The sequence below is a fragment of the Plectrocnemia conspersa genome, unplaced genomic scaffold (assembly GCF_051122295.1).
Source record: "Plectrocnemia conspersa isolate PC_06_02 unplaced genomic scaffold, ASM5112229v1 ptg000009l, whole genome shotgun sequence".
NCBI classification, from domain to species: Eukaryota; Metazoa; Arthropoda; class Insecta; order Trichoptera; family Polycentropodidae; genus Plectrocnemia; species Plectrocnemia conspersa.
The window spans coordinates 22,395,979-22,423,574 of record NW_028277173.1 but is presented as its reverse complement, the minus strand read 5'-3'; the positions used below and the strand labels follow the sequence as shown (position 1 = coordinate 22,423,574).

At 30.5% G+C, this 27,596-nt stretch overlaps 3 protein-coding genes across 14 annotated transcripts; 2 read left to right on the top strand and 1 right to left on the bottom strand.

Annotated features, from left to right (window-relative positions):
- Positions 1–153: 153 nt before the first annotated feature.
- On the bottom strand, positions 154–25,966 carry LOC148232260 (putative cytochrome P450 6a13). Of its 8 annotated transcripts, XM_088193003.1 has the most exons (9): positions 25,823–25,945; positions 25,712–25,753; positions 25,115–25,360; positions 22,436–22,584; positions 3,676–4,451; positions 3,357–3,608; positions 3,048–3,299; positions 2,331–2,359; positions 154–442 (listed from the first exon to the last, which is right to left on the bottom strand). In XM_088193003.1, the coding sequence occupies exons 5-9, from the start codon at positions 4,352–4,354 to the stop codon at positions 272–274; spliced, it is 1,383 nt and encodes a 460-aa protein (XP_088049129.1). In that variant the 5' UTR covers positions 4,355–4,451; positions 22,436–22,584; positions 25,115–25,360; positions 25,712–25,753; positions 25,823–25,945; the 3' UTR covers positions 154–271. The 8 variants fall into 8 exon arrangements, 5 of the variants coding, with proteins under 5 accessions (XP_088049129.1, XP_088049131.1, XP_088049130.1 ...); XM_088193005.1 differs by lacking the exons at positions 25,115–25,360; positions 25,712–25,753; positions 25,823–25,945 and having other exon boundaries at positions 3,676–4,285; positions 4,357–4,451; positions 22,436–23,750; XM_088193004.1 differs by lacking the exons at positions 25,115–25,360; positions 25,712–25,753; positions 25,823–25,945 and adding an exon at positions 22,659–23,750.
- LOC148232261 (putative cytochrome P450 6a14) lies at positions 992–21,766 on the top strand. Of its 5 annotated transcripts, none has more exons than XM_088192999.1 (4): positions 992–1,927; positions 20,890–21,144; positions 21,207–21,458; positions 21,568–21,766. In XM_088192999.1, exons 1-4 carry the CDS (start codon positions 1,060–1,062, stop codon positions 21,735–21,737), a joined length of 1,545 nt encoding a protein of 514 aa, XP_088049125.1. In that variant the 5' UTR covers positions 992–1,059; the 3' UTR covers positions 21,738–21,766. The 5 variants fall into 5 exon arrangements, with proteins under 5 accessions (XP_088049125.1, XP_088049124.1, XP_088049126.1 ...); XM_088192998.1 differs by lacking the exon at positions 992–1,927 and adding an exon at positions 8,164–9,150; XM_088193000.1 differs by lacking the exon at positions 992–1,927 and adding an exon at positions 10,931–11,883.
- On the top strand, positions 18,723–19,601 carry LOC148232262 (cytochrome P450 6j1-like). The gene has a single exon (XM_088193007.1). The coding sequence runs from the start codon at positions 18,723–18,725 to the stop codon at positions 19,383–19,385; it is 663 nt and encodes a 220-aa protein (XP_088049133.1). The 3' UTR covers positions 19,386–19,601.
- Positions 25,967–27,596: the final 1,630 nt, after the last annotated feature.

The window sequence follows — 27,596 nt, the reverse complement described above, 5'->3', positions numbered from 1 at the left end:
ATTAAATATTATTTTACAGGCAGTTAATTGATTTTTTGCACAAATTAAAAAAAATATTATCTTTAAAAACCGAGTTGCAGTTCAACTTTATGGCAACCGCTTGTCTAATGAATTATGTTAAAGTAAAAGTACAACACAAAATCTATAAGAATATAAGCGCTTGAATATCGTGAACGTTAATTGACGTCAAAAACACGTCCTTAGCACAAAGTTTTGTTAAATAGGTAAGTTTGAGGGTCTCACTCTAAAGTCAGTGAGCGGGGTATATCAGCTATCTACGTAAGCAGAGTTGTGGTCCATTTGGTAGAGACTGGATCAGTTGACTGAGGTTGGTCGACGAGAAGATTAATCTCTCGTCGTCCTTCTTTTGACGGCCCTGCCCGTAGAGGTGCTGAAGACTGCGCCACCCGACTTTCCGCCTCGAGTCAGGAATGAAGAGTTTCTAAAAAATATCAAAATAAGTTCATCAAGCTCACAAAAAAAATAATAAACAATGCAATAGTATGTTGTTTAAATGCTATTCATGCAGATATCTATTTTCCTCAAATTATTGCACTAGCAGTTAGAGTTTTTCAGCTTGCCTATTATATTTAAAAAATAAATGAATGCATTATACTTTTAGTAAAATATTAATTTTGTATTTTAATTAAACATTTATTACTCATTTAAACAATAATTTACAAGTCATGAATAAGTGTACATACAAAATTACATAAAAAAATCAATATTGTTCGAATGAATTTATCAAGATGTTAGTCTGTTTCTAAATTTGTTTTTAACTATACGAATGTGGGTTATGAATATTGATTTTATTAGGGATCCGGGATATTTTGGAAATCCAGTATTTATTCGAAACAACTATTAATATTAATTGTCTGTTTTTTTTTATGATTCAAGTTCGAATTCCTGCACGAATAAAAAATATGATTGGTGGCCCGCATATGAGAATCACTGCTTATGTAATATTAAGAAATATAAGCCGACTGAACGGGTCGTGTCAATTAGTTGCAGCTATCAGCTACGAGTGGACGTCATACGTGTTTCAACTATTGGACCATCATGTTTATTATATCTTTTTGGTGGGATTTACTTCTATGCGTTTTTTCGGTTTGGTTAATATTTTATTTATGGGCGAAACATTCGATCGAATATTGGAAAAGGAAGGGTGTGCCTGGACCGAAACCAAATATAATATTAGGAAATCTTTCTGAGGCTTTCACTTTGAGGAAAAGCATCGGCGAGAAGATGGCAGAGCTTTACTTTGAAAATAAGCATCTACCGCACCTCGGTATATTCTTGCCTCTCACACCCTTGTGGATGGTGAACGACTTGGATCTGGTCAAGAGGTTAATGGTCAAGGATTTCGCCCACTTCACCGATCGCATAATTCCGATGAACGAAGAGCACGAACCACTTTCGGCGCATCTGTTCAACTCCGCGGGCGAAAAGTGGAAGAATATGAGAGCGAAGTTGACGCCGACATTTACGACTAGAAGGATGAAGGAAATGTTCTACTCTTTGGATTCTTGCGCGGCAGTTATGATGGAATACTTAGACTCAAATGGCGAAGGTGTGCATGATGTCAAAGAAATATTCGCGAAATATTCTACGGATGTGATTGGAAGCTCCGCTTTTGGATTGGAATGCAACAGCTTCAAACATCCTGATGCAGAATTTAGGAGGATAGGCAAGTTTTTGACGCAACCGCCTCTACGCATTGCGTTTATGAACTTGATCCTCTTCTTCGTGCCCAAGCTTGCAAAGTACTATAAAAGAAGCATACTGGGAAAGGAAGTCAACGATTTTTTCTACAACACAGTGAAGGCAACAGTGGAGTATAGGGAAAAGAACGGCATAGTCAGGAATGATTTCTTGCAACTTTTGATACAATTAAAGAACAATGGACGCTTGAAAGATGAAGATTCAGGTATGATTTTTTGAACTTATCTTTTAAGAATAAATATATTTGGATACTATTACTATGATTAATTGCATTTTTAAACGTAAGTAAAAATAATAATGTTTTTATATGTCCCACTGCTGAACTCTTTAAAAAAATGTCATATCTTTGGCGATAGCTAGTTTAATTTAATTATTAATCTGGTAGGTATACGTGTTACATAAATAATTGTTGCTGTGTTGTGTTTTTAATTTTTATTAAAAAAGTTGGTAAATATTCGAGTCAAATTTCTATATTATTTTTTTCTGTGTACTATTTTGACGATTACATTATCTGGAGTCAGAATGATAGAATTTCTTCTACTGATATTTAAACTTCCGTTTCCAGCGGGATAAACTTCAAAATTTTTGAATATATAAACCAATCCAACCTTTATTTGCATCATTGCGAATCTGAGTCCTGAAAGAAAACAATATAAAATGTATAAATTGTATGTTTATAAAAATACTAATATACTAAAATAGATGTTTTGTTGAATGAACTATTATACATATTATAGTATGATACAATCTTACTTCATTTCTAGTTGTATTTTTGGCCTAAATTAAAATTATGACTTTTTAAATAATTACAAAGTATTTTATTTTAAATACTATTTAATACTATTTAATTTTTTTAATAGTTTATTTCTGTAGATTTTTTTCAAAATTAAAATAGCGACATCAATAGATTATATAGGATAAACTAGAGGTACATATTTTTTTACCAAGTGTAAAAAATACAAAATTATTGTACATAAAATAAAGTTTATATAAAATCTGTTTTTTTTTAAAGCAAATTTTAATAATTTAAAAACCGGTTTTCCTAATTTACAAATTGATCCATAAAAACCAGTTCTTAAAAATCATCAATTCTGGCATTTGGGTCTTATTTAAAATACCTAATGTTGGTTTAAAATAATTTAGATATGTATCGAAATACACAGTTTATTTATTTTCTGGGACTAGAATGTTCAGTGTTGAATATTGTAGTCGATCATATTGAATAATACAATTTTTTTTGGTTAAATATCGGATATGCTGATTCATAATAAATGACAGGTAGAAAACTAATTTGTAAATCAGATAGTATTTTAAAATATATTTACCTATACACATGCGAGGACCTTCTCCGAATGCCAAAAATGCGAACTGGTTTCTAGCAACCTTATTTTCTGGCGAAAAATGATCAGGATCAAAGTTTTCTGGGTCTGCGTAATAATCTGGATTCTTGTGAATTCCTCTGGTGGATATATATACTAGTGTACCTTTTTCTATTATGGTTTTATTATCGGGCATCTTGTAGTCTTTTGTGCATATTCTCAATATTTGCGGGACAATCGGATACAGACGTAACGTTTCTGAAAATATAATTTATTTATAATGCGATAACTAGATAACTGTGTGATATCAAATACCTTCAATAACTTGATTCATGTAAGACATTTCATTTATCGCTTCGTATGTTATTTGCTCTTCGTTTTTTTCAAGAACTTTATCGATTTCAATTCTGATCTTCTCTTGAATATCTTGCCGTTTAGCTAGTTCATAAATAACGAAACTGGAAGCCGTTGAAGATGTTTCAAAGCCTGCTATGAATAATCCAAACGTTTGTGACGTCAAATCCATTTGAGAAAATCCCACATCACTTGATTCACTTTCTTTTTCATCTGAAAAGATAATTTTTATATATGTATACATGTACTATTAATATGATTATACACACATTTTATTTACAATCATTATCTTTAATAGATTCATTATTTTTCAATTTGATCAAGAGCTGCATCAGATCGTTTCTCACCACGCCGCTTTCTTTCCTATATTTCACAGTTCCGCTGACGACGTTTGATAAAAAATTATGAATTTTTTTATTCAATACTGGTTGCTTAATAAATTTGTATAAACTCGGAAAAAATATAACAGTAAACATATCTATGTTATTCAAAACATCCAAATCAAAAATATTTCTGCCCAGTTGTCTAAAATCATTGCTGGGATTATTAAAACTGTCTATGTCGATACCAAAAGTTGTCGATACTAGAACGTTCGTTGCAAATTGAGCGATGATCTCTTTCATGTCCAATTCTCCTTCTAAATCAGCCGTTTTACTCAAATGCGCAATCAAGTCTTCCCCGCATTTTGAGAACGTTTGAAACATGTACTTCAGTTTACTAGGAGTAAACACAGGTGTCATCTTGCCTCGGACATCCTTCCATTCGCTACCGTTGGTGTTGAATATAGGCTCTCCATCTGTGTTGAACTGCAAGCCATGATCCATGAAATGTACAAAGTCTTTCACCATTATAGTTTTTATGAGGTCCAAATCGTTGATAAGAAGCGCCGGCTTGTGAAGCATGTAAAAACCGACAAATGGCAGATGCTTGGTCTCTTCGTATAATTTATTGCAGTACATACCAAGGTCATGTTTGCCGGTGAGTAATTCTTTTATATTGCCAAAAAGGAAGGTCGGGGCTGGACCTGGAACGTGTTTGCTCTTCCAGTGGTTGAATCTAATTTTGAAGAAGACGTATAAAATCACCGTGAACAATGCGAGCAAAAACCAAAAGGCTTTCCACCAAGAATCGAATATCATTTTCGTGCCGTTAAAATGAACAAAGCACGACTAAGGTTCAACGTAATCAGAGAGACGTTGAATGTGCAACGATATTCCGACAAAGCAGTGTGATTTAAACCACACAAGCAAATGAACGATGAAATCTATTCGAATGTATTTTATATGAAATAAAAAGAAAAAACATATGCATAAAAAATAAAAAAACAGAAATATACAAGTAAATAAAAATATTTGAAAAATATTAAGGTATAAAAATGTATAATATACACTACCGGACAAAAGTTTAAGACCAAAACCTGCAACGACGTTCATAGTCACGATTCCACCTTTATTTACTATAACAATTAAAAATATTGTTACACAATTAAAGAATAAATTATTTTCTGTGTTATCCATAATAATAATATTATGGTATACTTTTTTCAGAATAAAACTCAGCGATATATTGCCTAAAAATTAAATATCTCTAAGACCACCGTGAAGGAACATGTGATTTTTTTAAGATACAGGACAAAATTGTGATAAACCTCGATCTGAAAGATCGAGGTTTCTCGATCAAAACAACGGGATCAGCATATAGTAATTTCAAGTAAGAGAAAAAAGTGGTGTTGAAAATATATCAGTGTCAACTGTTCAACGTCAATTAAGGGTAATAAAAATTAGCTAAGCACACACGTACGGATTTGTCCGACGGACACCCGGACAGACATGTCCGGTGAAATTAATGTATTAAGTATAATTAAAATTATAATTTTTATTATATATTATTATTTGTAATATTTACGTATCTAGAGTCGATACTTATATAATCTAAGTGCATTTTAAATTTATATATTTTTATTGTATAGTGGTGTAATATAAATCTTTTACATGGATATTCTTTTGCTATGGGCCATAAAGTAATAAAACTTTATCACCAAAATCTTATTTTAGACGTTGGCAGCAACTTTGGCGCAAATTAATAAAGGCCCGGGTCATAAAATCACTTTTAACAAAATACTGTAAACCGTCGTTTTCGCGCACAGGCTCTAATGCTCGGATCTGCGTTTCTGTGTCCGATCCGTTCGTTCGAGCACAGACAGCGGACAGATACATCAGTGGTTTTTCACACCACACACGATCGGATTTGTCCGCCGGACATCCATCTCGTACAGATCCGTGCATCAAAATTTACTGAAAAATACACATTCACTGTCCCATTTATACATCGCATGTAAATAAATAATGATAAGTACTATATATTACATATAGAAAAGTTGAAATCATATAATTGTAGGTACTAGTCGTATGAGGAGAAAGAATTGTTATATATTTTTTAAATCGATAGTTTTCTCATGTAAGTTTGATTTTTTTATTTATCATTTTTATATTTAAATAAATCTTGTGACTATATATATTTTTTCTGTAACACACGTATCAGCTTATCTGATATTGCTACTGAATGTGATGATGGAAGACGTGTGTTTGTAATAATTAATTATTACTGAAATATCAGTATTCTGGAGTATATTTTTTAAACTTGTTTATTGAAAATAAAAAAAATAATATCAGACAATTCAAAAAGCATATATCTTTTTATCTGTCATCTGTAATAATTAACAACTATTGTTGTATCTAATAATCGACATTATAATAGATAACTTATATTATTTATTAATATTTCATTGCGCAAAAAATAGCAGTGTTTTCAAAACTTTAAAAAATTAAGTTTTTAGCGTTTTTACATTTTTGAAAATTAAACGTGTTATTTGTGGATTCCAATTATTTATACTCTATATTTTATTGTCAACTATTTTTATTAAGTTCAAGTATATTATGTTGTAATATAAGTAGATAATTATGAAATTCCAGATGGATGGACGTAAAACCGGTTTTATTATGACGAATCATGTTAACACAGTATCTCGTATTCAGTGCAAGTTTAAGAATATGATGTAAATTCAAGTAATAAAGCGAAATAAATAAAATAGTTTTTAAATAAATATGCCAGTATTGTTAAAAAAATAATACAGTATTGTATTTTTCATGGGAATTAAAATAAACAAACACTTTAGATGTATGGTATACGATATATTATATTTCTTCGAAAAAATAATATTTTACCTTATGTACTAATGTAATTATTGACAATATCTTGAAACATCCCATTGCTTCTCAAAATATGTATAAAGGGAATATTGTAAAGACCAATTAAATTTTCCGGTGGCCGGACTATTGCGCACACGAAAATTCCACAAAGCAAAAATTCTGAACATAGGTGATTGTTTGACAAATACTTTTAATTTTAACTAATTTATATTTTTCTCTATTTTTAAGTAAAAATTTGTGAAATCATAGGAAATGTACGCGTATTTAGAATATTTTTATAACGTGATATTTTTAAATTAAAGTAATCTTAACATATGTTATATATATACAGACAATATTGCCGTATTCTTAAATATAAATATATATTTATTAGGCGCGGGTGGTGAGATATTTTCCCTCTCGATTGCTCGCATGTGACGAGAGTGAGTGAGAGATAAGAGCATGCGGTCAGCATGCCCTTATCTCTCATTCAGCCCTTATCAGAAAGGGAAAGTATCGCACCACCCGCCCCTGATGTGTATATTGACCCTTTTATTATAAAAAAAATTGCTGTGCGCAATAATCACCAAACCAAATTTACCATCGAATGGTTAGATGATTTGCCACTTTTTAATTCTCGTCAATAGGTCGTAGATATAAAAATAATAATATAAAATGACGTACTAAAAATAAATACTTTGTATAAAAAGGGCCGGTCGGACGAGGTGCTTCGGCACTCGCTCTCTCGCCGTATCGGTAAAACCAAGTGCTCATCACCGCCAACAAGTGTCCAGAATAGCCAACATAAATCAGTACCCACAAGGGCTAACAATTCTTCGATTTTACACCTTAAAAAACCCCGGCTCCCTTTTTACCATTTATTTATTAGTTAACTATGACAACTTTTTCATTCAATTATTGGACAGATTAGATGTGTTGGGCAAAACAGTGAACACCCCATGAATAACTCTCTGCAACGAATATATTTAAAATGAGGATTATATAAATTAGCAACAAGATTAACGTTACATAAATGGTTTAATAGCTTATCACATAATGGCCAACGATATCCGGTGTGTCAGCAAGCGGTTACCCATACAAGTACCGACCATGCCCAATGCTGCTTAGCTTTGGTCGTTAGACCAACGGAACGTTAATGCACAGCTTATTTATTTTAATGCACAAATCATTCCTTTTAGTACATGCTATAAATAAAATGTTGTTCAATCTAATATTTGTTATTGAACATAGATATATTTATTTAATGCTCATTTTTTATTATTGTAATGCACAAACAATTTTATGGAACAAAGTATTTATTTAATTACATATACATATGTCTTAAAATAATTCACTGTTACATCACACCCTATATAATGTATTAACACTATAAACCTTGTTAACAACATGGTATATTCTCAAGCTTATTACATAGTTAGTTTAGACAATTTTAAATTTAATTTGTAAGTCATTTTGTTATTATTGTTTTATAAAATTAAAACAAGTCTTAAATGTTATTATTAAAAATACTAAACAAAAGAATTAAGTTTGATTCAGTTGATAAAAAAATATATTTTGGATACACAGTTTTGGGATGTTTTACTTTAAAGGTTATGCACCTCTTTCATGGGTATAAATACGGTAATATCTCGCCAAGTATTTCAGTCGAGTTATCGCTATCACTCAGTTTGTCGCGATGATAATCATATCGTTCTGGTGGGATATTTTTTTGTGTTTGAACGTTGTGTTATTAATATGTTATTTTTGGGCGAAGCATTTGCACCAATATTGGAAGAACAAAGGCATCCCAGGTCCGAGTCCTACTCTACCTTCCGGAAATATATCTGGAGTGTTCACGATGCAGAAGGGTCTAATGGAATGTTTTTCGGAGGTCTATTTTCAAAATAAACATTTGCCATATGTGGGCGTTTACATGATGTTCAGACCCACTTGGTTAATCAACGATTTGGAATTAATTAAGAAAGTGATGGTCAAAGACTTCGCTCACTTCACAGACCATGGATTTGAAATTTCCGAAAAGTACGAGCCGCTGGCTGGCCATTTGTTCAACTCTACAGGCGATAAATGGAAGTATTTACGAGCGAAACTGACCCCGACCTTCACAACGAGCAGAATGAAACATATGTTTGGAACGTTGGAGGCGTGCTCTGATGTAATGATGGAGTATTTGGATTCAAATGGCGATGATGTGTATGATGTAAAGGAAGTTTTTGCTAAATTCACTACGGATGTAATCGGAAGTTGCGCGTTCGGATTAGAATGCAACAGTTTCGTAAATCCCAATTCCAAGTTTAGGAAGATGGGGAAGCGCATATTTAATCCGCCGATGCATTTAGCAATTATGAATATGATATTGTTCTTCATGCCTGCAATAGCATCTCGCATTATTAAGTTCAGCATTTTGGGAAATGATGTCAATGAATTTTTTTACAACATGGTTAAGGAAACTGTTGAACATAGAGAGAAGAATAACATAGTCAGGAATGATTTCTTGCAACTTTTGTCGAAGTTGAAGAAAGACGGATATTTGGAGGATGAGCATTCAGGTACAAATTTTTTTTAAATATATACTTATACAATTTTACTACTAACTTTGATTTATTTAATAATTATTTATTGTTTACTAGAAATTATTTTATCAAAAAACATTTTCTACCTCTCACATATTTAATATACGGGGATATGAGATTGGTCGATTAAGCAATACCATAAAATTACGGTAAAAACATTGATTTTTTAATAGTCTTGACGATTAGGTATGTTCTTGTGTATGTTATAAAACTGCTATTAAACTTTGCAATAAACAGCTTAAATCCGAAAAAATTGTATAAATCGATTCAGAAAAAATAGGCTTCAATTTAACAATTAAAAGTAAAATAATGCTTCAGTTAGTTTATAAATTGTTTTTTTTTGTGCAAAACCAGTTTTTTTTATTATTATTTTATCGTTCAATATATGCTTTAAATATATATATATATTACAAATTTTATCAGTGCCAAACTAATATTTATATATAAATAGACAGCTACAATCAAAGTCAGCATTCTACATATTTAATTGAATAACTCTTCGTAACAAATGACACAATGTGAACGCTGCAAATAATTAGCAAAAAACTAACGGATGTAACATAAAAAAATATTTTGACGTTTTTTATTTTCTATAAACAATTTTTAATATACCAGTGACATTTTTAATGATCAGAAAATGTTACTGAACAGTGAATTAAATTTAATATAAATATTTAATTTAAATCATATATATATTTTATATATTTTAATGACAAAAACACAGCATAGAAAATCTCATTTATGGACAGAATGTTCATATATTGGGTTGATGGCAAAGTTATTTTCGCACTTTTTCGCAGAAAGTGTCTTATTAAAAATCTTACCAGATTTTCGTCATCTCAAATGTGCCACACTCTCCATCTAAATCAATGTTTGTTTCGTTTTATTTTCGGTCGTGTAACAACCCCAAATAAAAAATATCGAAAATAGTATAAATAAAATAACATTAGCGGGTAAAAATATTTGTTTAGTTAGAAGATAAGGCCCGCGCTGTTTATCAAAGTTGATGCGAAATATCTCAAGGTTATATGTACAATTCAAATACAGATATTCGACTGTCATTAAGAGTACGTTATAAGATATCTCCATAAAACATGGATGGTGTCAATGTTCAGCATTTAAGTGCCACAAAATTTAATAAACTGATATTCTGGGATCGTTTTTTTACAGGTGATAAAAAGTTAGTTGTGTATAGTAATTTTAAAGAAAAACTGAAATATGTATATGTTATTTGTGGTGTGAAATATGTATATGTTATTTGTAGTGTGATATTAAATATGTAGTTAGGGACTCCAGTATGAATTGTCAAATATCCGAATCTCAGTTTTTTTAAATATGTGGTATTTAAATATTTGCCCAACTATTCGTAAAGTATTCATTTATAATTTAAGTGAAATATTATACTTTTTATATATTTTTTTTATCATAATAATTTATTAATCAATATACTTCATAATTTACAAAAAATATATCCGGTTTATCTAAAATGGAATGAAACTTTAAGAGGGATTTGCTGACTCGAAGTTAAAGTTAATCACTTTCAATTAGTAAATAAATTGCTTAAAAACATTTATGAATTCTTTTAAAAGTTTGGTATTATTTTTCATTATTGTTCCAAAAAATACGATGTCTTTTATTATAATATGTATCTTATTCTTATATAATATTTTAATCTTTCCCATTACAAAAACTTGATCCGACTATCAAGGTGAACAACTTCATAATCATGATGATTTTTTTTGGAATTGAAATTTAGATGTGCGTACTTGATAGCAATACTTGTATCATTCAGTCAAACTTGATTATCCAAGATTTACGGTTGTGCGCTCGCGCTCTTATATAATATGTCTTTCATATTATATTTTTTTAGTTCAATAGCGTTGCTCGTTATAATATTGTATATAATATTCCGCCGAAGATTCACGTATTGGAATAGAAAAGGAGTACATACATTCACGCCGCAAATTCCATTCGGGAACATCACCGATACGTTTTTTAGAAGAACTCAAATCGGAATCAATTTCTCCAATATTTACCATGAAACCAATAAACACCCGTACGTCGGAGTGTTCATGATGTTGAGGCCGACTTTGTTAGTGAACAATTTAGATTTGGCGAAAAATATACTCGCCAGGGATTTTTCTAGTTTCACCGATCACATTTTGCCTTTCGACGAAGAGCATCAGCCGCTTCTGGGACATTTGTTCAATCTCGGTGGTCAGAAATGGAAGAATATCAGATCGAAGTTGAGTCCGGCGTTCACGACGGGCAAGATCAAGAACATGTTTGACATTGTAGCCGGATGCGCGTCTGAGATGTCTAATTATCTAGAAGAGAGGCACTTGAACGGAAACTGTGAAGATATGAAAGAAGTTTTTGCCAAGTTTGGAAACGACGTGATAGCCAATTGCGCGTTTGGAATAGAATGCAATACGTTTGTTAACACCGATGATAAATTTAGACGGATGGGTAAACGAGTGTTAAATATGACTCCACGGGAGGCTATTTTGGGTTTCTTAGATTTTTCCGCTCCTCATACGATGAGAAAGTTCGGATTTAAATTGTTTGCTGACGAAATTGAAAGATTTTTCATCGACGTAGTAAAAGAGACTGTGGACTTTAGAGAGAAGAATAACATTTATAGAAATGACTTTATGCAATTGTTGATTCAATTGAAGAACGATGGAAGCATTGGAAATGATGAAAAAGGTTTGATATTTATTTATTCAGTCAATATATTCCACGTGTAAATTATTATAAGAGTCAATAACAAATGTTTTATGAGTCAATGTTCTACGCTCGTTAACAAACCTGGTTGACATTGAACACTGAAGAACGAAAAAGCCTGATTGTAAGAAGATTAAAAATACGAAAATTAATAAGGATGTACATTAATTAATTAGTTTTTATTACTTGCAATGTAGTCTTTATAGAATGTTTCTGTTAAAAGACTAATTGCTGTTGACATAAAATATTTTGTGAAATGGCAAATTCTTTATTTGTTTTCCATACAATACAACATCAGTTTTTTATACTTTGTTCACAAATCATAATAAGTAGGCAGCAATTAACAAAAGCATTTTATTTGTATGCTTTCGCTGAATAAGCCCGTTTAAAATGTGCAAAATAAAAAATGGAGTGATGAAAAATATATCGATTGTATATAGATGTCTTGACTTTTGAGGTAAATTATAGAGGTGTAAGCCAAATATTGCTCTATCTTTCATAAATATTAATATTCATGATATATATGCCCCACTGATTTCTGAATCAAGTATTTTTTATTTTGGGTATATTTTTTTTAGATTAAAAGATTCATTTCTTAGAGAGTGATATATTTATCAAAAAAGGTAATTTTTGTGTCAAAAATTGCGTACTTTCGATTTAGCACATAAATATTTCAAGTATATTTGTAGAAATTATTTTTTGCCTTCTTAGGATACCTTTATACATATATTATAATATATTCCAAGATGATACTACATTTTAATTATAATTATTGTATTTCAGCACATAAATTATACAGAAAGTAAACAGCGGCGCATAAATATTTTAGGATTAGGATTCTATTGTCTATTAATAATGAAAAGTGTAGGTGTGTTGTGTTATGGAAAGTAAATAGCAAATGCTAGTATTTAATATATACTTATAATTATAATTATTGTATGACAGCACATAAATTATACAAAAAGTAAACAGCGGCGCATAAATATTTTAGGATTAGGATTCTAATGTCTATTAATAATAAAAAAGTGTAGGTGTGTTGTGTTATGGAAAGTAAATAGCAAATGCTAGTATTTAATATATACTTATAATTATTGTATGGCAGCTCATCAATTATACCAAAAGTAAACAGAGGCGCATAAATATTTGAGGATTAGGATTCTAATGTCTATTAATAATAAATAGTGTAGATGTGTTGTGTTATGGAAAGTAAATAGCAAATGCTAGTATTTAATATATACTTATAATTATAATTATTGTATGACAGCACATAAATTATACAAAAAGTAAACAGCGGCGCATAAATATTTTAGGATTAGGATTCTAATGTCTATTTATAATAAAAAGTGTAGGTGTGTTATGTTATGGAAAGTAAATAGCAAACGCTAGTATTTAATATATACTTATAATTTTTGTATGGCAGCACATAAATTATACCAAAAGTAAACAGAGGCGCATAAATATTTTAGGATTAAGATTCTAATGTCTATTAATAATAAAAAGTGTAGGTGTCTCGTGTTATGGAAAGTAAATAGCAAATGCTAGTATTTAATATATACTTATAATTTTTGTATGGCAGCACATAAATTATACCAAAAGTAAACAGAGGCGCATAAATATTTTAGGATTAGGATTCTAATGTCTATTAACAATAAAAAGTGTAGGTGTGCTATGTTATGGAAAGTAAATAGCAAACGCTTGTATTTTATATATACTTATAATTATTGTATGGCAGCACATAAATTATAGAGAAAGTAAACAGCGGCGCATACATATTTTAGGATTAGGATTCTAATGTCTATTAATAATAAAAAGTGTAGGTGTGTTGTGTTATGGAAAGTAAATAGAAAATGCTAGTATTATATATATACTTATAATTATTGTATGGCAGCACATAAATTTTACAGAAAGTAAACAGAAGCGCATAAATATTTTAGGATTAGAATTCTCATGTCTATTAATAATAAATATTGTAGGTGTGTTGTGTTATGGAAAGTAAATAGCAAATGCTAGTATTTAATATATACTTATAATTATTGTATGGCAGCACATAAATTATACAGAAAGTAAACAGAGGCGCATAATTATTTTAGGATTAGGGTTCTAATGTCTATTAATAATAAATAGTGTAGATGTGTTGTGTTATGGAAAGTAAATAGCAAATGCTAGTATTTAATATATATATATAAATAATGTATGGCAGCACATAAATTATAGAGAAAGTAAACAGCAGCTCATAAATATTTTAGGATTAGGATTCTAATGTCTATTAATAATAAATAGTGTAGGTGTGTTGTGTTATGGAAAGTAAATAGCAAATGCTAGTATTTAATATATACTTATAATTATAATTATTGTATTGTAGCACATAAATTAAACATAAAGTAAACAGCGGCGCATAAATATTTTAGGATTAGGATTCTAATGTCTGTTACTAATATAAAGTGTAGGTGTGTTATGTTATGGAAAGTAAATAGCAAACGCTAGTATTTTATATATACTTATAATTATTGTATGGCAGCACATAAATTATAGAGAAAGTAAACAGCGGCGCATAAATATTTTAGGATTAGGATTCTAATGTCTATTAATAATAAAAAGTGTAGGTGTGCTGTGTTATGGAAAGTAAATAGCAAACGCTAGTATTTAATATATAGAATAATATTGAATTTAAACTTGGGCGGCGATTTAATTGGTGATGTATTTTTTCTGTTTGTCGTGATGTGGCCAAATGTCATATATTTTATTATATATTGTTGAAAAAACATTTTTTACAAGAAAGATTAAAATCTAATTTATTTTTGAATCACAATGAAAAACTTCATTTAATACGTTTTATTTAAATATAACCATTAAATATTGAAACATAATAAATGTATATTGTAAAAATAATAGGTACGCACAAAAAAAGATAAAAATTAAAAACCAACTTGACGTTGGTCGTTTTTCGTCCATTTTTTTACGTCCGATTTTTTCCTATTTAATTTAATTTTTTTAATTAGTTTTTTTATAAATTTACCGCTTAAGTCTAAAAAGTCGCTTAAGTACATGCATATATTACAAACACTAGAAAATGTAATATAGGAAAAATATTAAAATTAGCAAATCAATATTAGAAAATAATACAATATCAATTTTATAAGTTTATTGTAGTGGGAAGGTTTCTTTTAGTTTTTTTAAATTGATCACAAAGGCCAGAAAAAATGTATGATTAATTTTGTTAAAGTTTAAAATGTTTATCCATAGAAGCTTTAAGATATGGTTTTATAGTATTTTTAATGGAATAAAAATGTTCAAATTCGGTTTTTCTAGAATGAAAGGTGTTAGTGCGTTTTTCGCCTTCAAATTAATTTTGTCCCAATTTTTCGGTACATCAACAAGAACACTCTTTCTGTAAGGGTGAAATATGTATTATATTTAAAATATATAAGTTTTTTTCACAAAAAAATAACTTATTTTTTATTGTTTCCCATATAGTATGTACATATGTCAATGTGTTGTAGGTATGTGATTTTTTTTCGATAAATGATCAATTATTATGTAAAATACTCTTATCATGAAAATAATACTAAAATTGTTTAACTTTTCAAATAATACTGCAAAATTAACAATAATTATACCTAATAAAATACTTTGAATAGTTTCATATTTAATATTAAACGATTTTCACTGTATAAATATAAATATTACTTAAATACTTGCAATCACTACCAATATTTTTTGTGAGAATATTCTTACCCACGTGAATTATATGAGAATTTCCTCACACTCTTACTATTCTAATTAATTCTTATTTACTGTAATCTATAATGCGCTTTTTTTACTTTATTAGTTATATTAATCGAAGTAACGTGGTAAAAAAAATCACAACCCAATCACTCAAATGACGATCTGCAACTGAAGTATTTTTCAAATATAAAATGCATTCTGTCAGAAATTACTTATGTGTCTAAAAATGTTATCTAATCCTTTTTTATATTTTTCGTTCATTTTTATTTTTTTTAAATTCACATTTTTATGTGTTAATACTTTAAAAAATGTTAAAATACTTATTATATAATTTTATTCACACTATAATACGTTTTTCGTTTCATATGAAATATGATGATTTTGAAGGTGATGCTTTTTTTTGCACGCTACTATTGTATTGTTTTTTATTCTTTTTATCTTTTCTGTTATAAAAACTTGCTTAAAAATGTATGATCAAACTATCAAAGTAATGATTTCAATAAATTAAAATGTTTTTTTGCTGGATTTAAAATTTAAATGTGCATTCTTGAAAGTAATACTTGCATCATTTAGTCAAACTTGATTATCCAAGTTTTATGGTTGTACGCTCGCGCTCTTCTATAATATAATATGGCATTCATATTATATTTTTTTAGTTCAATAGCGTTGTTCGCTTTAATTTTGTATATAATATTCCGCCGAAGATTCACGTATTGGAACAGAAAAGGAGTATATACATTCACACCGCAAATTCCATTCGGGAATCTCACCGATTCGTTTTTTAGGAGAGTTCAAATCGGAATTAATTTCTCCAATATTTACCACGAAACCAATAAACATCCATACGTCGGAATGTTCATGATGTTTACGCCGACATTGCTAGTGAACAATTTAGATTTGGCGAAAAATATACTCGCCAGGGATTTTTCTAGTTTCACTGATCACATTATGCCTTTCGATGAAGAGCATCAGCCGCTTCAGGGACATTTGTTCAATCTCGGTGGTCAGAAATGGAAGAATATCAGATCGAAGGTTAGTCCGGCATTCACGATAGGCAAGATCAAGAACATGTTCGACATTGTAGCCGGATGCGCGTCTGAGATGTCTAATTACCTAGAAGAGAGGTACTTGAACGGAATCTGTGAAGATATGAAAGAGGTTTATGCCAAGTTTTCGAACGACGTGATAGCCAATTGCGCGTTTGGAATAGAATGCAACACGTTTGTTAACAGCGATGATAAATTTAGACAGATGGGTAAAAGAGTGTTAAAAATGACTATACGGGAGGCTATTTTGGGTTTCTTAGATTTTTCCGCTCCTCATACGATGAGAAAGTTTGGATTTAAATTGATCCCTGAAGAAATTGAACGATTCTTCATCGACGTTGTAAAATACACCGTGAACTTTAGGGAAAAGAATAACATTAATAGAAATGACTTTCTGCAATTATTAATTCAATTGAAGAACGACGGAAACATTGATAATGATGAAAAAGGTTTGATATTTATTTATTTGCTATTCTAATTAATTCTCATTCATTTTTATCTATAATGCACTTTTTTGATTTATTAGTAAGGAGTTAAAAAATCACAACCGAATCACTTAAATGACGATCTGCAACTGATGTAATTTTAAAATTTAAAATGCATTTGGTCAGAGATTATTTGTACATGTTGCACATTTTTTCATTTCGAGTAATGTTATAAATTAGTATCCCCTTGACATTTAAGAAAACGAAATTAGTTAATGTAACAGAAACATGATATGCACGCACAGACTAGAGATGCACGTGATGCGTTTGCTCTTGTGTTTTTACGGCGTTTTTGTTATATGAGTTGCTTAAACCTTCTGTGAAAAAAGGGTTGCTAAGGGTCGACAGATCTCATCACATTTTTTTAATTCCATTTTTATGTCTGTAAGCAATTCTCATTTAACAAAAACAAGGAACATAAAACATTTTATACAAATTTATTTATATTTGCATGAAATATAAGTAAAAATATGTAATTGATTTTTTTAACCATTTTAAATTATAAGGAAGAAGACAGACATGCACACATACATATATTATCATTCAAAGTTTTAAATTAATACATGTATTGTTTAGTCAGTTTAATGTGAAGAATTACCAATGTGTAGGATAATTATATTTTTTCATACAAAATATTTGAACATTGTTTGTTTTTTCAAAAATTGTGTTATTTTTATCTTAATTATTTTGTGATAATGCTGACTTAAAAGAGTTTGAAGAAAATGTTTAGCACTGTCCATTTTCACAATAAAACAAATTTCGAAAAAATGGACATAGGCACTTATTCATAAGAGGCAATCGATTTGGGATTTAAGTCTACCTAAATTATCGCTTTTAGTAGCAGCTGGTAAAGTGGTCGTACGATAAATACAAAGGATAATTTGAACAATAAATCCAAATGGTTAAAACGCTGTTTTATCTGAACGTGCAAAAAAATCCATGTGTAGAATAATTGCAGATGCGACGATTATGCCATGCCCACTACGCACATACATATTTGTCAAATGCCTCCACAACGACAGTTTTTTAGATCGAAATTCTTCAGCATAATTATTTTTGTTTCTACTCTGATAAAAATACGGATTCAGGTTAATTAAAATTCAAAATAAATGTATGCTTTATTAGTATCTTTTAAATTGTCGTGTTAAAACATGCTGCATTATCTCTTAAATAAAAAATGATTTTATCAAAGTATTGATTATTTTTGCAGCTATTATTAACAGCGGAGATTTCTGTAAAAAATACGTTACTGCAGTGTTACGTTCTCGAGTTTTTATTAAGAACAATAGAACTACAAACTTTAAGAGTTATATTATTCACAAAATAGTAAAAATATATTTATTAATATGCCATATTTTACTGGAATAAGAAATATATTTATTTGCTGTAGATTTATACGTAGCTTTTCGAGATTGTACATGATTGTGATTATTACGATTAGGTACATAGTTTGTAAATAATCCATCCATGCAAAAAAGAGTAGGGGAACTACAACAGTATTACAGATAATTATCTAGTTGAGCCTCGCAGTTGACATTGAACGCATGTTCTGTTCGTCCAAATAATGGCGGATCCACGGACTGTTTTCTCGTGTATTTTTATTGTGCTTCTATTATTGTTTGGCATAGTGTATTTATATTTTCGAAGAAAATATGAGTATTGGAGTAAGAGAGGCATATACACCATTAGTCCTATCTTTCCATTTGGAAATATCAAAGATATATTTTTGGGCAAATCGCAATTCGGTTTGAATTTTTGTCAAGAGTATGAGCGAACGAAACATATACCATACGTGGGATTGTTTATGGTAGTAAAGCCGGCATTGGTAGTGAACGATTTAGAGTTGATAAAGAATATCTTAACTAAGGATTTCGTGCACTTCTCCGGTCACGGTTTTCCGTATAATGAAGAAGTCGAGCCGCTAACTGGACATTTGTTCAACGCTGATGGCGCTAAATGGAAGCACTTAAGAGTCAAATTGACTCCCACTTTTACTTCTAGTAAGATGAGGATGATGTTCGATACAGTGGCCGCTTGTGCGGAAGAAATGTCTGATTACTTGGAGAAGCAAATCGAGTTTAAGGATGTGGATGATGTCAAAGAGCTGCTGGCGACGTTTGGAAACGATGTTATTGCAAACTGCGCTTTTGGAATTGAATGTAAACATTTAAAAACCCAGATGATAAATTCAGGAAAATGGGAAAAAGAATATTTAATCCATCCATAATTGAAAATTTCATGGGTTTGATCGATTTTTTTGTACCGAATGTTATAACCAAATTTAAAGCGCTCCTTGGAAAAAGTGTGGAAGAGTTTTTCTTAGATGTCGTAGAACAAACTGTGAAATATAGAGAAACAAACGGAATTGTGAGGAACGATTTCATGCATTTATTGATCCAATTGAAAAACACAGGATCAGTATCAGATGATGTTAACAATCCTGGTATATATAATTTATTTTGCACTATATTAATTCTTTTTTTACAAATATTATTTTAATCAAACAATTGTACTCTTATTAATTGTAATTCTTACAAAAAAATATTTAGTGATAAAAAATAGCAGAATTCATACAATTGTAGTAACTGATATCAACATTTTAATTGGAATTATTACATCAAGAATTTATTAAAAATAGTTTTCCTTTTTTAATGTATTTAATTGCTGACTATATAAATTACAAGAAATACTTTTAAAAATTTCAATGTTATATTTCAACATTTTTGCTTATGATTTAAATCTCATCTTAATTTAAATCATTCAAGCAAATTTAATAGTAAGTAATAGGGTTACATTTTTTAAATTCAATTGTAGTTTAAAAAACTATTTATAAAATAAATCTAATGGTTAAATGATAACTGTAGGTATTCAAATCAGCTTACTGTTAATAAAAACACTAAAATTCACATCACAAACACTTTTTATTTGTTTATTTTAGCATCCGTTTTACATCAGTAAATTAATACGAATTTTAATCTATCTCAAATAAAAACTTTTAAAGCTATTTGATATTTTAAACCATTTTTTATGAAAAGAATTTTGAAATAAATTTTCGTTTGATATAAATATGTCTTCTTTATCAGAATCAAAGTTTAGAAAACATCTTTTTTTATATTTTATTTTTATGGAAAACGCTTGAATTGAATTTTATTATATTGTAATTATTTTTAATTCGAGATTTATCAGCATTAAAAAGTGCATCTTTATAACATTTTTTTAACCATTTTACAGTATTTATAGAATAGTAAATAAACAAACAACGTATTCGAAAATAAAAACAAAAATTTAAAACGTTCATTGATATTTTACGTATGCACATACATACTCTAAAATATATTTTAAAACAACGTATAGATTACCTGTTGAATTTATTATATTGAAAAAAAATACTTAATTAACCAAATATATATAATATGTGTATAAAATAAATAAATCAAGATTTCTAAGCAGAATTATTTATATTTTACAAAAAGGAAATCCATTTAAAACTATGGTATAAAATACAATTTAACGCTTCTATGCACAATGCCTTTTTTTTTGCATATTTATCTTTAGTTATTTTTGTTATTCACAATGCAAAATACTAAAATGGAGAAACACAGAAAAAAATGCGGATGTAATTAGTGTGTTAAATTGAGGCTATCATACATTGTACTATGTTGTTTAAAGTGTGTAATGCAATACAAATATAATAGACGAACTAAATTAAAACTATATATTGTATTTTACAGAAAAATCTGAGGCTCAAGTAGACGATGGCACTCGATTGACAATGATGCAGTTGGCAGCCCAAGTATTTGTCTTCTTCATCGCTGGCTTTGAAACTTCTTCTACGACTGCCAGCTTCGCTCTTTATGAATTAGCCTTAAACCCTGATATACAGGCTACCCTAGCCGAAGAAATAGATAAAGTATTAGCAGAACACGATGGAAAAGTAACATATGATTCATTGAACGATATGACGTATATGACCAAAGTGATTGAAGGTATTTCAATTTTACAAAATTAATTTAAATTGAATATTTTTTTTATAATTTTTTAATTTCAGAGACCATGAGAAAGTATCCAGCGTTGCCGATTTTGTTCAGAATCTGCACCAAAGAATATAAAATACCAGATACGGACATTATCATCGAAAAGGGCACGCCTGTGATGATTCCAATTTATGGAATACAAAGAGATCCTGAGTACTATCCTAATCCCAACAAATTCGATCCAGAGAGATTCAGTCCAGAGAATAAAGAATCGAGGCATCATTTCGCTTATCTTCCATTTGGAGAAGGACCTAGGATATGCATTGGTAATTATCGTGGATAATATAACTTTTTTTTAAGATTCGAGAATAGAAATGTTTTAAATTTTTGATACAACACTTTCATTTTATGAACTGTTTATGTTTGTATTTTTAGGAATCAGATTCGGAATGATGCAGACTAAACTAGGGTTGGCAACGATCCTGTCAAAATACGAAGTTTCTGTTTGTGATAAAACAAAAATACCGATTGAATACGATAAGAAATCTTTCGTGCTTACTAGTGAGGGAGGAGTCTGGTTAAATCTAAAAAAGAGAGTCAAGTGATTAATAAAGTGATAGTTATTAAATATGAACATGTATTTTTTAATAATTGGTATCTTTAAAATATATTATATATATATATATATATATATATATATATATATATATATATATAGATAGACATGTAAAGCTTTTATACCTTAATAAAAAGGCATATAATTTGCTTTCTTATTTTATTAAAATATAAAAAAAATGTAAATATTTAATTCGTAAACATTAAATAGAAAATATTCCTTAAAAATAGTTTTTACGTATATAAATTTGTTTACTTATAAATTAGATTTATATCAACAATAAAAGTTTTTTATATATTTATATACAATAAGATTGATTACGCTAAAATTATAAAAATAATATTAAATATAGTTTTTCTATACTGAGATATATGTATGTTGTATATACAATACATTTGAAAGTATTCAATAATAGATAACTGTAATATATGTATATGGGTTTATTCGGAGGTTACCCTCTTAGCAACAAAGCTTGGGGCAGCAACAAACGCTGTACAGTTATATAAATAGGAAATCACTTCTTCTTGTTTCAACACATTAATTAATACATATAACGTTATTGGTAACTTTCTGTATTAAAAGATATGCCAAGACATAACTATCTTTAACCGAATCGCAGCACGCCAATAGCGATAACAATTATTTTATGTCAATTAAGTTCTTCAATAAACCTTAATTTTACCTCACCTCAAACCGTCCTAGAAACCTTCTGCATTCAGCTTAGAGCATGACTTAGAACTTAGCTGAGAGTAGTCGACTTCAGACCCTCCTCGAAACCTTCACAACCACAGGATTCATTAATGACATCGGCGGCTTCGGCGAGCTTTCATTTTCATCTGTCAATTTATAACAATACTACATCAGATCAAAAAATGCAAGGTCACAAGAATATATAGCAAAATTAAATTACGCAGCGAAACATCTGTTTTATATGATATTTTAGGGGTGGTGATGATGGCGGGTGGCAATGAGACACAGATTGAGCCGCTGCAGTAATATTTATTTAACGGTTTACGGTGTTTACATGGTTAGAATGGGGCGGACGCGCGACGGCACGCGTCCGAACCCTTACAAGCTTGCCGGAAGAGAGGGAGCCGTCACAACACCGCTATTTCTGCGCCGACCAGTTTTGGCCATAACAAATCTATATTGGCCCCCATACGGCTCCGGCCCTAGCAATTTACAATTGCGAACTATAACCAGGGGGAGGTATGGGGGCCTTGGCGCTGCTGTTGATTAAATGCTGGCGGCGCAAAAGTAGCAAAGTCGTGACGTATGGTGTGGCGGCGCGGCCTCCAGTGACGCGCGGCGTGCTTCGCTCCAAGCCGAGTGGAACACGCGTAGACCCGGGCGGCGCGTAGGGCTCCAGGGGGCGCGAGAAGAACGGGCATGTCCGGGAGCACCTTTCGGGGCCCTGTGGTGCGTCGGTGCAGCTACACAGGGCGCGCGCGTGACGGGCCCCGAACATGTGGTTCGAGCTCGGAGTCGCGGGGGCGTAGCCCTACGGGTGCGTGACGGGTCACGCGTGGTCCACTCGAGCCTGGTCTACGGCAGCACTTCGGTGGCTTCCCGCTGAAGGCGCGTGGCGGCGCCGGGTGCTTCCTGGGTCACGTGGTCGGTGGCGGCGTCTGTCAGTGGCGACGGTGGCTGACGATGGCGGCACATGGTCGGGGGCGCAGGCCCATCGTCTTGGTGGTCCGCCAGCTCGAGTCCGGGTCCAGGGAAGCACCGGCGGGATGGCAGCAAACAGCTCAGCAGCGGCTCGGCTTTTGTACTGCAGCGGCGTCTGTGTCTGCCATTTTGAATCTGACTCCATGTACGTGCTTCAGATCACGTCGGGGTCACCAGTTTAGGGGTGGTGATGATGGCGGGTGGCAATGAGACACAGATTGAGCCGCTGCAGTAATATTTATTTAACGGTTTACGGTGTTTACATGGTTAGAATGGGGCGGACGCGCGACGGCACGCGTCCGAACCCTTACAAGCTTGCCGGAAGAGAGGGAGCCGTCACAACACCGCTATTTCTGCGCCGACCAGTTTTGGCCATAACAAATCTATATTGGCCCCCATAATATCAAACATCAAACATCACCCACACATTCTACAAACTGATCGCTATAGTAGAAAGGCGGACAATTTGACACTGAACGTAACAATACACTAAAAATCCTCTTTTTAATCACTTAAACGTATAGTAATTTTTATTTTTAATTTATTATATGTATAAAATTATATAAAATATATGATATTTTTGCGTTATATATAAAAAGCTACACATATATAACAAACATTATAATTAAACTAAATTGAATTAAACATATACGTATTTTAATTCCAATTTCTTAATTTAATTAATTTCTCATTAGAAATTATCTTAAAATTTCTGTTTTTAATCAATTGACAACCATCTTATGTATATTTGCTCTAAGCCGTCGCTTCCGGAAGCGCATAATAACTTTAAAGAAAATATTCTCCGTTCAATTCTCTACTTTGTAAATCGTATCGCTTTGTATGAGTGGTGTATAATAATACACGTACACAAAGGAGATATATTTAAATATAATAATAAATAATAATAAAAATAAAAATTGAATTTGCTTCATTGCTTTCCGAGGCACCGGTAATGCGTTCTGTTGTTTTGACCAATGAAAAATAAGCATTCAAATATAAAACAAGATGGCCGACAGTACCGTGACAACCGTTTTAAATAATTATTATTTCATAATAAAATTTTGTTACGCGACAATAACTATGAAAATGAAATATATGCATAATGTGTTGAGGATTAGATGAATACATTGTTTAAACTAGATAAACAATCATAAAACAATCTTTGTAATGAAAACTTCAAATTTTGCATTCCCGGCGACGGGCTCCGAGGCCAAAAAGTGAGTTTTTCCTTTTATAAATAATCGGATTACAAATTAACTAGGTGTGTTTATAACTATGAATATTAAATTTATACATAATGTGTTTAGGATAAGAAGAATACATTGATTAGATTAGATAAACAATCATAAAACAATCTTCGTAATGAAATCTTCAAATTTTGAATTCCCGTCGCCGGGCTCCGAGGCCGAAAAGTGAGTTTTTCCTTTTATATTACATAAACATTATCATTGCTTCCGATTTAATGCACATATACGTTAGATTTTAAGAATTGCAAATAAACCAGGTGTTTTAAACGTGAACGTTTAATATATCCTTAGTTTGTGTGAGGATTGAAAGTTAATGTCGATCAAATCGGCGCTGTCGCAGTGTTAACGCTATATATATCAGCCAACGGATAGCTTATAAATGTGTAATTTCTTGGATGTTATCTAATAAACGACATTTTACAATGATTATAAATATGTGATTGCATACCTGGAATAGTGGGTTATTTTTAATTCCGATGTGGCAAAATATGTATACGTCCTGGTTTTTATTAAATTTTTGTTCTATGCCATCTTTCCTCTTTCGGAATAGCCAAATTCAAGATATTCAGTTACATAAACTTATGTAGTATATTCTTTATAAAAATACTTCAACATGACAAGATTCACTCTTTGTTTATATATACCAATTCTACGCTGTAGCCGTATAGGTTATCAAATTGTGCCATCATTGCTTCTGAAAAATAATTAAAAAACATTAAGACATTTATCAAGAGTAATCATTGAACACATTATTACTACTAATATAATCCATAAATTAAATTTAAGCGATAACCGAAGAACAAATTTGACGGAAGTTACTGTAAAGGATTAAACACGTAGATTGGCATCTCTTCATATTCTTTAAAATTGTCGCAATATGTCATGTTTGCCATAAGTAAATGTTATTAGATCTATCATTGCTTCTGAAAATTAACTGTAAACGATACTATGTAGTGGGTAAAATGTAATTCTTTGTTTACACTAATATGAGATTTTTCATTATTACTAGCATTGTAATATGTTTAATTTACTTTGGTATGTATACCTTTAATTGCCCAATCTCCGCTGTTTGTTTTTTAATGTGTTCCTAGAAAGTCAATAGTAAATTTGTTAGAACAAGTGATATATAATATTATTCATATATCCAAACACTTACTAGCAAGTGATACATCATTTGGAATCATCTTCAATTAACACTATGTAAGAAAAATCCTGTGATTATAACATATTTCACTGTTTATTTAATTGCACAAAAATGGGCGCAGCGAGCGCTTGCCAGATGACAAGAACTGTCACATGTAAGCAAATTTTAAAGGGAAGTCCCCGGTTTCGGGCGCCCTTGAGAACGAACTACGAAATTGATTTTAACGATTTAAATTGTAATACACTTATCAAAATATGTATAAAAATCACCAAATTCAAAAATATTTTTTTTAAATGTTTAATTTATACGGGATTTAAAATATAATATAAATTATGTAGATTTGTATAACAAAACTATTTAAAAAATTAATACAGCAAAATCTCTTTGTAACGAATACCGATATAACGAAATTCCCACGATATAACGAATACCGATATAACGAATCTTTAATTTCTTCCCGAAAAACTATCATACAAAATGTTTTCATTGTAACGAAGACTGATCTCAGTATAACGAAATATTTTGATCCGAATTTAAGAATGACGTTACAACTTGACACAATATTTCTCTGAATTCAGTTCGTCCTTGACTTGGAGTGTGGCAAATGTATTCAAAAGCGACATTACAGGTGTTTCGCTGACCCTCAAGCTTTTTTTATAAAACATTATATTCACAAATTTTATAGTGTTTCATACAGTATCCTTAAAAATGGACAAAAAACGATTTGTCAACCTTATAAGAGGTTATTTTGATGCTGTAGTAATATGGTAATTAAAAATAAAATAAAAATATATCATCTCCCTTACATTCAATATACCGAAATATATTCATTGGTTCCGTGAGCTTCGCTATATTGAGATTTTTATCTAGCTAAGTTGCAAACCAATTCATAAATGATATACAATATTTAGATTTATAATTAAATATTTAAATTTTAAATTAAACGTTAAATTTTATAAAATGTTTTCTTCTGGAAATATTTAGTCAAGTTGTAAACCTATTTTCAAATGAATTGAAAATGTTAAGTAGTTTTTTATAGATTGAACCATTTTGACTATCATTGAAAATCCTAAATAATAATGTCTAATTTGAACCATTCAATTTTAAAATATGTTTTAAAAAATCAGAACGAAGCAAGAATAATATTTAAAACCCAAAAAGTTGAGGGTACGGTATCCGCACACTCGTTAGCCTTCGGACAGCTAGTATTTATAAATAGCAGTGTAAATTTTTTTACTAGTAGTTGATTTTGGTCAATGATATTAATTGTTTGTTAATTTTGAAAGAGAAGCAAGTCCACTAAAATTAAATAATTTTAATAAAAATTGAAAAGCGTTCATAGGAAACAACATTTTGAAAATTTTTGGTGTCTTATAGACTAATTATTTTACAAGGAAGTGTGCTAAGAGAAGAATGTGACAGAGAAATTACAGAGGAACGCAAGGGACTTCCTTGGTATCTAAATAAAATATTATTTAGATAAGCAAAAATTTTAGTTTGCAAAAGATTGTTTTTTATACATTTAATATATTTAAGAGAAGAGTGGACCGTGCTCTCTTGAGATATATTATAAGATGTTAATGCAGGTTCAAATAAATAACATATTGTATTGAAATAGCGTGCATTGAAATACGTATGCAATGTAATCATAAATAAACACATCTTATAAAATTGAAGATACTTAAATGTATGTAATAGTACCGTAATTCTAATGGTAATTGTTTGATCAATCGTCTAGTAAGGTCAAGATTATCACTTCTTTGCTTTGACAGCAGACTGTTAATTA

Coding starts and splice junctions, on each gene's coding strand:
- LOC148232261 (XM_088192998.1), top strand. CDS start 8,280: ATGATAATCATATCGTTCTGGTGGGATATTTTTTTGTGTTTGAACGTT. Junction 9,151..20,889: donor TTTGGAGGATGAGCATTCAG/GTACAAATTTTT, acceptor TGTATTTTACAG/AAAAATCTGAGGCTCAAGTA. Junction 21,145..21,206: donor TATGACCAAAGTGATTGAAG/GTATTTCAATTT, acceptor TTTTAATTTCAG/AGACCATGAGAAAGTATCCA.
- LOC148232260 (XM_088193003.1), bottom strand. CDS start 4,354: ATGTACTGCAATAAATTATACGAAGAGACCAAGCATCTGCCATTTGTC. Junction 3,609..3,675: donor ATCTATTAAAGATAATGATT/GTAAATAAAATG, acceptor TTATCTTTTCAG/ATGAAAAAGAAAGTGAATCA. Junction 3,300..3,356: donor CATGAATCAAGTTATTGAAG/GTATTTGATATC, acceptor TTATATTTTCAG/AAACGTTACGTCTGTATCCG.
- LOC148232262 (XM_088193007.1), top strand. CDS start 18,723: ATGGCGGATCCACGGACTGTTTTCTCGTGTATTTTTATTGTGCTTCTA.